Genomic DNA, 11,514 nt, shown 5'->3' with positions numbered 1-11,514 from the left:
CTCCAGTCACACTTAACCTCTTATACACTCCTACAAATATCCCCAGTCACACTTAACCTCTTATACACTCCTACAAATATCCCCAGTCACACTTAACCTCTTATACACTCTTACAAATGTCTCCAGTAACGGTAACACACACCTAACCTCTTATACACTCTTACAGGTTTTTTCATGCACGGATTGTAAATGCACTCTGGATAATCATCACATAATTTTACTGTCTGGTGTTTGACGCAGTGTTAATTCCACACAGTGGAGGCTTGCTTTGATAATACCATTTGTTGTTTTTATTTTATTTGATAAAACTGTTTCTGTCTCATTCTTCTCTCCTCAGGATTGACCTGATTCTTACCCCTGGCCCTCCCCTCACACCAAAACACAAGAAACCACAAAAAACTCCTTTCCAGTACCCCTCACAGCAGTCGCCCAGGTACTGTAAAACTGAACCAAACGCTAAACCCTAACCCTGACCTTAAAACATTGTTATCCACATAGAGGAAGAGACAGAGGAGAGGAAGAGACAGAGGAGAGGAAGAGGTAGAGGAGAGGAAGAGGCAGAGAGAGGAAGAGACAGAGGAGAGGAAGAGGTAGAGGAGAGGAAGAGACAGAGGAGAGGAAGAGGTAGAGGAGAGGAAGAGACAGAGGAGAGGAAGAGGTAGAGGAGAGGAAGAGGTAGAGGAGAGGAAGAGACAGATAGAGGAAGAGGCAGAGAGAGGAAGAGGCAGAGAGAGGAAGAGGTAGAGGAGAGGAAGAGGTAGAGGAGAGGAAGAGGTAGAGGAGAGGAAGAGGTAGAGGAGAGGAAGAGACAGATAGAGGAAGAGGCAGATAGGGGTAGAGGCAGAGAGAGGAAGAGACAGAGGAGAGGAAGAGGTAGAGGAGAGGAAGAGACAGAGGAGAGGAAGAGACAGAGGAGAGGAAGAGACAGATAGAGGAAGAGGCAGATAGGGGTAGAGGCAGAGAGAGGAAGAGGTAGAGGAGAGGAAGAGGTAGAGGAGAGGAAGAGGTAGAGGAGAGGAAGAGACAGATAGAGGAAGAGGCAGATAGGGGTAGAGGCAGAGAGAGGAAGAGGTAGAGGAGAGGAAGAGGTAGAGGAGAGGAAGAGACAGAGGAGAGGAAGAGACAGAGGAGAGGAAGAGACAGATAGAGGAAGAGGCAGATAGGGGTAGAGGCAGAGAGAGGAAGAGGCAGAGAGAGGTAGAGGCAGAGAGAGGAAGAGACAGAGGAGAGGAAGAGGTAGAGGAGAGGAAGAGACAGATAGAGGAAGAGGCAGATAGGGGTAGAGGCAGAGAGAGGAAGAGGCAGAGAGAGGTAGAGGCAGAGAGAGGAAGAGACAGAGGAGAGGAAGAGACAGAGGAGAGGAAGAGACAGATAGAGGAAGAGGCAGATAGGGGTAGAGGCAGAGAGAGGAAGAGGCAGAGAGAGGTAGAGGCAGAGAGAGGAAGAGACAGAGGAGAGGAAGAGGTAGAGGAGAGGAAGAGGTAGAGGAGAGGAAGAGACAGAGGAGAGGAAGAGGTAGAGGAGAGGAAGAGACAGATAGAGGAAGAGGCAGATAGAGGAAGAGGCAGAGAGAGGAAGAGGTAGAGGAGAGGAAGAGGTAGAGGAGAGGAAGAGGCAGATAGGGGTAGAGGCAGAGAGAGGCAGAGAGAGGAAGAGGCAGAGAGAGGCAGAGGCAGAGAGAGGCAGAGACGGAGAGAGGAAGAGGCAGAGAGAGGAAGAGGCAGAGAGAGGAAGAGGCAGAGAGAGGAAGAGACAGAGGAGGGGAGGAGTTGTACAGTTTAACTGGGAGAGAGGATTTCCTGTGGCGTTCAGTGGCGCCCCTCGGTGGTATCAGCCTGTTGCTGAAGGTCTGATAACTATCCAGTTGTTTGTGCAGGGGGTGGGAAGCATTGTTGATGATGCTCGATAATTTGTTTAGCATCATATTTTCAGTCACCTCCACTGGACAGTCAAGCTCCACTCCCGGGACAGAACCAGCCAACTGACCCTGAACCTGACCCTAACCCTAACCCTGATTCTAACCCTGTTGAGTTTGTTGATTCTGTTGGCATCTGCTCTGCTTTCCCAGCACACTGCAGCATCAAAAAGAACGCTTTCCACCACCGAGTGGTAAAATATCTGTAGCATAGTACTGTACACACTGAGTGACTGAAGCCTCCTCAGAGAGTAGAGTCATCTCTAAGCCTTCCTGTACAGGGGCTCAGTGTTCCCTCTCCAGTCCAGTTTACTGTCACTTCATTAGGTAGTTAGACTTTATTGTCCCTGGGAAGAACTTTTTTTCCACAGCACTGTACATCACAGGGAGAATCAACATCATACTTTACACCCATCATCACACAATGATAACAGACAGTATTAGTACATAAGGTACAACACAATGGCACACAGCAACAACAGGCAAAACAACATGAAAACAAGACTCGTAGTTCGCTCAGTCAGTCATCCTGTTTAGGGCTGCTTTGGCTGTGGGTACCAGACTTTTGCCAAAGCCAGCCCTTCTGCACCTCAGGGTGCTGTATCTGCACCCAGAGGGCAGTGCAGTGAAGTGGCAGTTGAGTGGGTGTGTGCTGTCCTGTGCTATTGTTATTGTGATGCGTGTGATGGTCCTATAGTTGAGCTCTGAGAGGCTGGGTGTGGGGAGACCTATTATCTTGGCAGCAGTATTGGTAATGTGTATGAATTTGGCACGGTTTGTAACAGAGAGCATGTTAAAGAAACAGGTGGAAGAGTAGAGCAGGATGGGTTGGACAATACTCTGGTACAGCAGGAGGAGGAGATGGGGGGACAACATAGAGTCCTTTGAGTTTACAAATAACTGACAGTCCTTAATGGCTCCTTTTTTGAATGGCCCTTGTGTGCTGGTCAAAGCTGAGTTTACTGTCCAGTGTAAGTCTGAGGTACTTGAGAGCGTCAACCATTTCAGCTGTCTCACTGTTGATGAGGATGGGGTGCTGGAGTGACTGGGTACCTACTGCTATTTCTTTTGTTTTCCTGACATTGAGATGAAGGTAGTTATGCTCACACCCCTGGGTTGAGTGTGCAGCAGTGTTATGAGAGTCCAGATGTGCTCCCAGGTATTCGCCGTCTTGCACCATCTCTACATCTGTTCCATTAATGGAAACAGGGATTAGGGGATTTGTCTGTCACCTGAAGTCCACCATCAACTCCTTTGTCTTAGTGACTTAAAGCTGCAGGTGTTTCAGCCCACACCACTCAACAAATTTCTCCACAACACCTCTGTATTTAGCCTCCATGATACAGCCTTTCAGACTCCTGTTGAATCTTTCCACAGCTCCGTTCGCCAGTGGGTAATATACACTGGACCTCAGGTGTTGTATTCCTCTCTCCTCGAGGAAACCAGCAAAGGCATCTGAGGTGAACTGCGCACCACTGTCTGTAACAGTCAAAAGAGGGTTCCCCTCCCTACTTAACACAGTGGCAAGGACACTTGACACGAACGCCACCACTGGCCAATTGCTATAATAATCAGCCAGAGCTACAGCATATTTATAGTCATAAAGAGCGCATTCGAAAGGACCAACAATGTCTGTTGCAAGTTTTTGCCATTTAGCGGGCTATAGAATCGGCTACGGAGTCGGCTTTGCAGTTTTGGCACGGGACGCATGCAGAGATTATAGAATGAACCAGTGCATCCATCCAACCAATAAAAGATTCTTTGTCCCTCCGTGCCAAGGGAATGCAGCAGAACGGTGTGCTTTCTAGCGTCAGGCCAGTCATCACCTGTAGCATTATCACAAGGAGGTAATTGACGGACATTTTCTTACATGTAGGGAAAGGAATCGCAGGTTTGCCAACACATAGCAGGAAAGGGGCAGGTAAGGGTGCAGCAACAGCCGTCCAATCAAATAAAAACAGCACAGAGACCAAACATATATGAACTCCTCTTTACTGTATCTCCACTTCTCTCTTCTTCTGTTCGCTTCCACGGTCAGTAAATACACAACAGTGCCATCTAGGGGCTTCTGCTTAAAGCAGGAGTACACGCAACATTCTTAATGCGGGAGTGGACACCACATATCAGACTGTTGCTCATAGCCCTGCAGGTGTATCATACTGTTATTTACCATGCTACAGGTGAATAACTGGCACTACTGGTATTGTACCCTCCTCTTTTAAATCCCGTGGCTAAAGGCCCGTGATCAGGCCTTTACTTAAAAAACCAAATCTTGACCCTGAAGCCTTAAATAATTATAGGCCGCTCTCTAATCTCCCGTTTCTTTCAAAAATACTTGAAAAAATTGTAGCTGCTCAGCTGATACCCCATATATCCTCTAACAGTCTGTTTGAGATATTTCAATCAGGCTTCAGGTGTTTTCACTCTACTGAAACCGCCCTTACTAGAGTAACTAATGATCTGTTATTAGCCATGGATGCTGGTGCTACTTCTGTTGTTATTCTGCTTGATCTGAGTGCAGCATTTGACACGGTCAATCACACTATATTGTTAAAGCTCTTGGAAAACCAAATTGGCATTCGTGGCCTGGCGCTCTCTTGGTTTAAATCTTATCTCTCTGAGAGAAAGCAGTGTGTCCACTATAATAATGTGACCTCTGAATACCGTAAGCTTAACTATGGTGTTCTTCAGAGGTCGGTCCATGGCCCTCTCCTGTTCTCTATTTACATGCTCCCTTTGGGTGACATTATTCGTAGTTACAACATTAACTTCCACTGTTATGCTGATGATACTCAGATTTTCTTACCTATCCGACATAATGACCACTCTAAATTGGCTAACCTTCAGGCATGTCTTTGTGCTATTAAGGGTTGGAAGTCTTTAAATTTCCTGATGCTTAATGCAGTCAAGACTGAAATGCTGGTCATTGGTCCCCCTACGCATAAGCATCTTTTTAGTGATCTAACTCTAAATTTTGACAACTGTATCATCTCTCAAAACTCTTCAGCTAAGAACCTTTGTGTGATTTTTGACTCTAGTCTCTCGCTAGTCACTCATATCAAGAACACAACCAAAACTGCCTTTTATCACCTCTGTAACATTGCTAAAATAAGGCCTTTTCTAAGTATGGCTGATGCAGAAACCATAATTCACGCATTCGTCACGTCTCGCCTGGATTACTGCAATGTTCTTTACTCTGGCCTGTCTGCTTCTAGTACCAATAGTCTTCAGCTGGTCCAGAATGCTGCTGCTACAATTCTGACCCGAACGAAGAAGTTTGATCACATTAGCCCTGTCCTGGCTTCCCTTCATTGGCTCCCAATTCATGCAAGGGCAGATTTTAAGGTCCTCTTATTAACATATAAAATTTTACATGGGCTTGCGCCCTCCTACCTGTCTGGCTTAATTACACCCTATAACCCACCTCACACCCTGCGCTCTCAAGATTCTGGATTATTAGTCATTCCAAGAGTTAAAAAGAAGTCCGCTGGCAACCGAGCTTTTTCCTACCGATCTCCCTTCATGGTTTACCTAAAGAAGTTAGAGAAGCAAACTCTCTCAATACCTTTAAAACAAAACTAAAGACTTATCTATTTTCTCGAATTTATGCATGATATAATTTTGATTTGACTTTGTTATAGACATGTAAAGCCCTTTGAGACTATAAATAGTGATATTGGGCTCTAAATATATATTATTATTATTATTATTATTATTATTATTATTATTATTATCATACTGTTAGATACTGCCTTACAGGTATATCATACTGTTAGACACCGTCGCACAGGTGTATCATACTGTTATTCACCACACTACAGGTGTATCACACTGTTAAGCACCAGTCTACAGATGTATCACACTGTTAGACACTGCCTTACAGGTATATCATACTGTTAAGCACCACTCTACAGGTATATCATACTGTTAGACACCGCCTTACAGGTGTATCATACTGTTAGACACCGCCTTACAGGTGTATCACACTGTTAAGCACCACTCTACAGGTGTATCATACTGTTATTCACCACTCTACAGGTGTATCACACTGTTAAACACCACTCTACAGGTGTACCACACTGTTAAACACCACTCTACAGGTGTATCATACTGTTATTCACTACTCTACAGGTGTATCACACTGTTATTCACCACTCTACAGGTGTACCACACTGTTAAACACCACTCTACAGGTGTATCACACTGTTAAACACCACTCTACAGGTGTACCACACTGTTAAACACCACTCTACAGGTGTATCATACTGTTAAACACCACTCTACAGGTGTATCATACTGTTATTCACCACTCTACAGGTGTACCACACTGTTAAACACCACTCTACAGGTGTATCACACTGTTATTCACCACTCTACAGGTGTATCATACTGTTATTCACCACTCTACAGGTGTACCACACTGTTAAACACCACTCTACAGGTGTATCACACTGTTAAGCACCACTCTGCAGGTGTATCATACTGTTATTCACTACTCTACAGGTGTATCATACTGTTAAACACCACTCTACAGGTGTATCACACTGTTATTCACCACTCTACAGGTGTATCATACTGTTAAACACCACTCTACAGGTGTATCACACTGTTAAACACCACTCTACAGGTGTACCACACTGTTAAACACCACTCTACAGGTGTATCATACTGTTATTCACCACTCTACAGGTGTATCATACTGTTATTCACTACTCTACAGGTGTATCATACTGTTAAACACCACTCTACAGGTGTATCATACTGTTATTCACCACTCTACAGGTGTATCATACTGTTATTCACCACTCTACAGGTGTATCACACTGTTATTCACCACTCTACAGGTGTACCACACTGTTAAACACCACTCTACAGGTGTATCATACTGTTAAACACCACTCTACAGGTGTATCACACTGTTATTCACCACTCTACAGGTGTATCATACTGTTAAACACCACTCTACAGGTGTATCACACTGTTATTCACCACTCTACAGGTGTATCACACTGTTATTCACCACTCTACAGGTGTATCATACTGTTATTCACCACTCTACAGGTGTATCACACTGTTATTCACCACTCTACAGGTGTATCACACTGTTAAACACCACTCTACAGGTGTACCACACTGTTAAACACCACTCTACAGGTGTATCACACTGTTATTCACCACTCTACAGGTGTATCATACTGTTATTCACCACTCTACAGGTGTACCACACTGTTAAACACCACTCTACAGGTGTATCACACTGTTAAGCACCACTCTGCAGGTGTATCATACTGTTATTCACTACTCTACAGGTGTATCATACTGTTATTCACCACTCTACAGGTGTATCACACTGTTATTCACCACTCTACAGGTGTATCATACTGTTAAACACCACTCTACAGGTGTATCACACTGTTAAACACCACTCTACAGGTGTACCACACTGTTAAACACCACTCTACAGGTGTATCATACTGTTATTCACCACTCTACAGGTGTATCATACTGTTATTCACTACTCTACAGGTGTATCATACTGTTAAACACCACTCTACAGGTGTATCATACTGTTATTCACCACTCTACAGGTGTATCATACTGTTATTCACCACTCTACAGGTGTATCACACTGTTATTCACCACTCTACAGGTGTACCACACTGTTAAACACCACTCTACAGGTGTATCATACTGTTAAACACCACTCTACAGGTGTATCACACTGTTATTCACCACTCTACAGGTGTATCATACTGTTAAACACCACTCTACAGGTGTATCACACTGTTATTCACCACTCTACAGGTGTATCACACTGTTATTCACCACTCTACAGGTGTATCATACTGTTATTCACCACTCTACAGGTGTATCACACTGTTATTCACCACTCTACAGGTGTATCACACTGTTAAACACCACTCTACAGGTGTACCACACTGTTAAACACCACTCTACAGGTGTATCATACTGTTAAACACCACTCTACAGGTGTATCACACTGTTATTCACCACTCTACAGGTGTATCACACTGTTAAACACCACTCTACAGGTGTATCATACTGTTATTCACCACTCTACAGGTGTATCACACTGTTATTCACCACTCTACAGGTGTATCATACTGTTAAACACCACTCTACAGGTGTATCATACTGTTATTCACCACTCTACAGGTGCATTATACTGTTAAACACCACTCCACATGCGTATCATACTGTTAGACACCGCCCTGCAGGTGTATCTTACTCCACCCGGTGTAGGTGGTATTAATGTGTCATCTTCACCCTGTGTAGGTGGCACTAATAAGTTGTCTTTAACCTGTGTGGTCTGTTGCAAAGTTAGAGAGCTGTTGTGTGTTTAGATATGGTCTTGATTTCAGTGTCAGTCTTTAGTGGTCTGCCTTTGCCTTCCACACTTCCCTCTACAGTTGAACTTTCATGATTTTTTTTAATCTCCTCGTATATGTGTGTGTATTTCAGTAATTCTGTTGTGAATGAGTCACTGTTGTGAGTAGCAGCCGCTGTGTCTTGGCTTTGCTGAGTACCCAGTCACTGATTTTGTAATTGGATGGGAAGATAGTTTGCATTCTGTGTGGTGTCCACATTTCAAATGATTCCAGTTTTTTCTTGTGTGATTCTTTCAGGGTCCACGATGCTAATGAGAAGGTTGAGATGGGTCATATTAGTGCTGTGATTAGTGGCCGTGCAGTGTCATATTAGTGCTGTGATTAGTGGCCGTGCAGTGTCATATTAGTGCTGTGATTAGTGGCCATGCAGTGTCATATTAGTGCTGTGATTAGTGGCCATGCAGTGTCATATTAGTGCTGTGATTAGTGGCTGTGCAGTGTCATATTAGTACTGTGATTAGTGGCCGTGCAGTGTCATATTAGTACTGTGATTAGTGCCCGTGCAGTGTCGTATTAGTGTTGTGATTAGTGGCCGTAGAGTGTCATATTAGTGCTGTGATTAGTGGCCATGCAGTGTCATATTAGTGCTGTGATTAGTGGCCATGCAGTGTCATATTAGTGCTGTGATTAGTAACCGTGCAGTGTCATATTAGTGCTGTGATTAGTGGCCGTGCAGTGTCATATTAGTGCTGTGATTAGTGGCCGTGCAGTGTCATATTAGTGCTGTGATTAGTAACCATGCAGTGTCCTATTAGTGCTGTGATTAGTGGCCGTGCAGTGTCATATTAGTGTTGTAATTAGTGGCCGTAGAGTGTCCTATTAGTGCTGTGATTAGTGGCCATGCAGTGCACATTTTCCCATTAAAATAAATGTGATGACTGTTGTTCTGAGTTAGGGGTTTACATTTTTAGCTGCGCTGGTTACACAGGAGTACAGAGTGATGCCACAAGCTTAACCCCAAGGCCAACCCTCTCCACAGAATCTCCGCCTCTGAAACGCTCTCCCTAATTCTTCACTTTATTGATCATTTATAACCCATTTCCAACACATTAAATACTTTGCACTTCTTTCTGTCATCACTTTACAGTATTCCATCACCTAGATGTTTCAGTTCTCTCTCTGGAAATGAAGGACCGGCCTCTGAGCCTATGGCCTCTGACTCTCTGCTGTTTGTCATCTTTCTCTGTCTCTGTGTTTCAGACACGAATCCTATTTAGCCAAAGCAGGTCTTCCTGACACTGAGGACCAAAGCATGATGGGTAGATTTGTCCGAGTGGAAAGACAGGTACTGAGACCCTTAAACGTTTTCTTTTTCCCTCTGAATCGTTGTCATACAGTTGAAGGTGTAGTTTTTTGTGTTTCTTTTATAGTCTTACATTGAGTTACAGTCACTGTGTAGTCCAGCCCTGTGTAGGTTTCTGATTTGGGGAGTTTGGACCATTTTCATTCTGGTTTTTGGCCGTGTTTGAATACGTGATGTTTGAATTGTGGGTGCAGGTCATGGAGTTGTTGTTTGTTATCATTGTTGTTGTTGTGATTGTTGTTGTCTGAGAGGCTTTGTTGCTATGGTGACAGGTGGAAGACATGGAGAGAAAACTGGACTTTCTCGTTGACATGCACATGCAGCACGATTGCTCAGGCTCCGCCCACATGACCATGGAGCACTGCGACCAGACCGTGACCGTTAGCGTTAGCGGAGACCGCGTCTACTGCAGCTACGCGCCACCATTGCACTATACACCTTATTACGCACACACACCCTCTGCACACACACACACTCACACCCAGTCCACTCGATCCACCCAGCCAGCCAGACCCACCGTGTTACCCATCAGCCCACTGCCAAGCCACTCCCCCTCTGGTTACAGCCTATCAGAGGGCGTGTGTGTCGGTCGAAGGGTGGGGACTCCTCTCTCTATGCTGTCTGTCACTCATGAGGAACTGGAGCGATCACCCAGTGGATTCAGCATCTCCGCAGAGAGGGAAGAGGTCACCGCAAGGTCAGGGGTCACAGGAGGGTCAAACTGGGGTCGGGATCGGCGTTATTTGGCAGAGGGTGAGACCGATACAGACACGGACCCTTTCACCCCCAGTGGACCTGTGCCTCTGTCCTCTAATGGGGAGGGCTTTACCCCGGACGCTGCCTGGACCACGCCCCCCTAAAATACACACGCATGCACGCGCATGCGCGCACACACACACGCACACACGCACACACACACACACACACACACACAACACATACACATACACATACACACACACACATAGACACACATACGTACACACTCACACACACACAGACACACGTACACACACACACACACACACACACAGTTCCCAGATATTCTCTTCCAAAACATCGTCTACAGAGGTTTTGACTAATCAGGCACGAGAGTCAAATCTCCTTCCCTACGGAGAGCCAGTGTGCCCTCTGAGATGCCCTCTGAGATGCCCCCGGAGATGCCTGCTGTCTCTGTGCCGTGTCCTGCTGGGCCCTGGACTCTGTCCATAAAGACTGCAGACTTTGTACAGCACGCACACACACACGCGCACACACAGACACACACATACGCACACACACACGCACACACACAGACACACACACACGCACACACACACACACACACACGTGCACATACGCTCACATACACAGACACACACACACACACACACACACACACACACACACATACACACGCACATGCACACACACACACACACACACACACGTGCACATACACACACACATGCACACACACACACAAAATCATATGTGTACTAATAGTCATATCTATATATATATACTCAGTCAAAGCTTTACCACAGCAAAGCTACCAGTACTGCACGGACTGCATGCATGTGATCTTTAGTGATAGATTCCTCATGATTCAGGTTATGAGAAGGAGAAGTGATTATATTCGAACGGTAACTTAAAAACAATGCTATGCCATTTTTGTAAACACTTATTTTTATATTTCTACATGTCTAATTTTATGTTATTTTTGTTGTTTTTCTGATGCATGCGTGAATGCATGTTTGCGGAGGAGCAGATGTGGATAAACGTGACTGTCTCCTCTGTCACACTTTCAGATATACGTCCGATGCTTTATATATTGAACTACGCGGTTTTTTTTTCTGCTACTTTTTCGTGCGGGGGAAGTTCATGACTGATGCAGTGACTATCCT

General features: G+C 45.0%; 1 protein-coding gene across 1 annotated transcript in view; it reads left to right on the top strand.

Annotated features, from left to right (window-relative positions):
* The window catches only part of kcnq3 (potassium voltage-gated channel, KQT-like subfamily, member 3), a 71,716-nt gene extending 61,228 nt beyond the window's left edge, over positions 1-10,488 (top strand). The window contains exons 13-15 of the mRNA XM_030775517.1: positions 338-433; positions 9,526-9,610; positions 9,901-10,488. Coding sequence (XP_030631377.1) covers positions 338-433; positions 9,526-9,610; positions 9,901-10,488 — 769 coding nt within the window. The remainder of the gene's footprint in view (positions 1-337; positions 434-9,525; positions 9,611-9,900) is intronic.
* The last annotated feature ends 1,026 nt before the right edge of the window (positions 10,489-11,514 follow it).

The sequence above is a fragment of the Chanos chanos genome, chromosome 5, assembly GCF_902362185.1.
Source record: "Chanos chanos chromosome 5, fChaCha1.1, whole genome shotgun sequence".
Classification (NCBI taxonomy): domain Eukaryota; kingdom Metazoa; phylum Chordata; class Actinopteri; order Gonorynchiformes; family Chanidae; genus Chanos; species Chanos chanos.
This window is presented reverse-complemented; position numbering and strand designations above follow the sequence as displayed.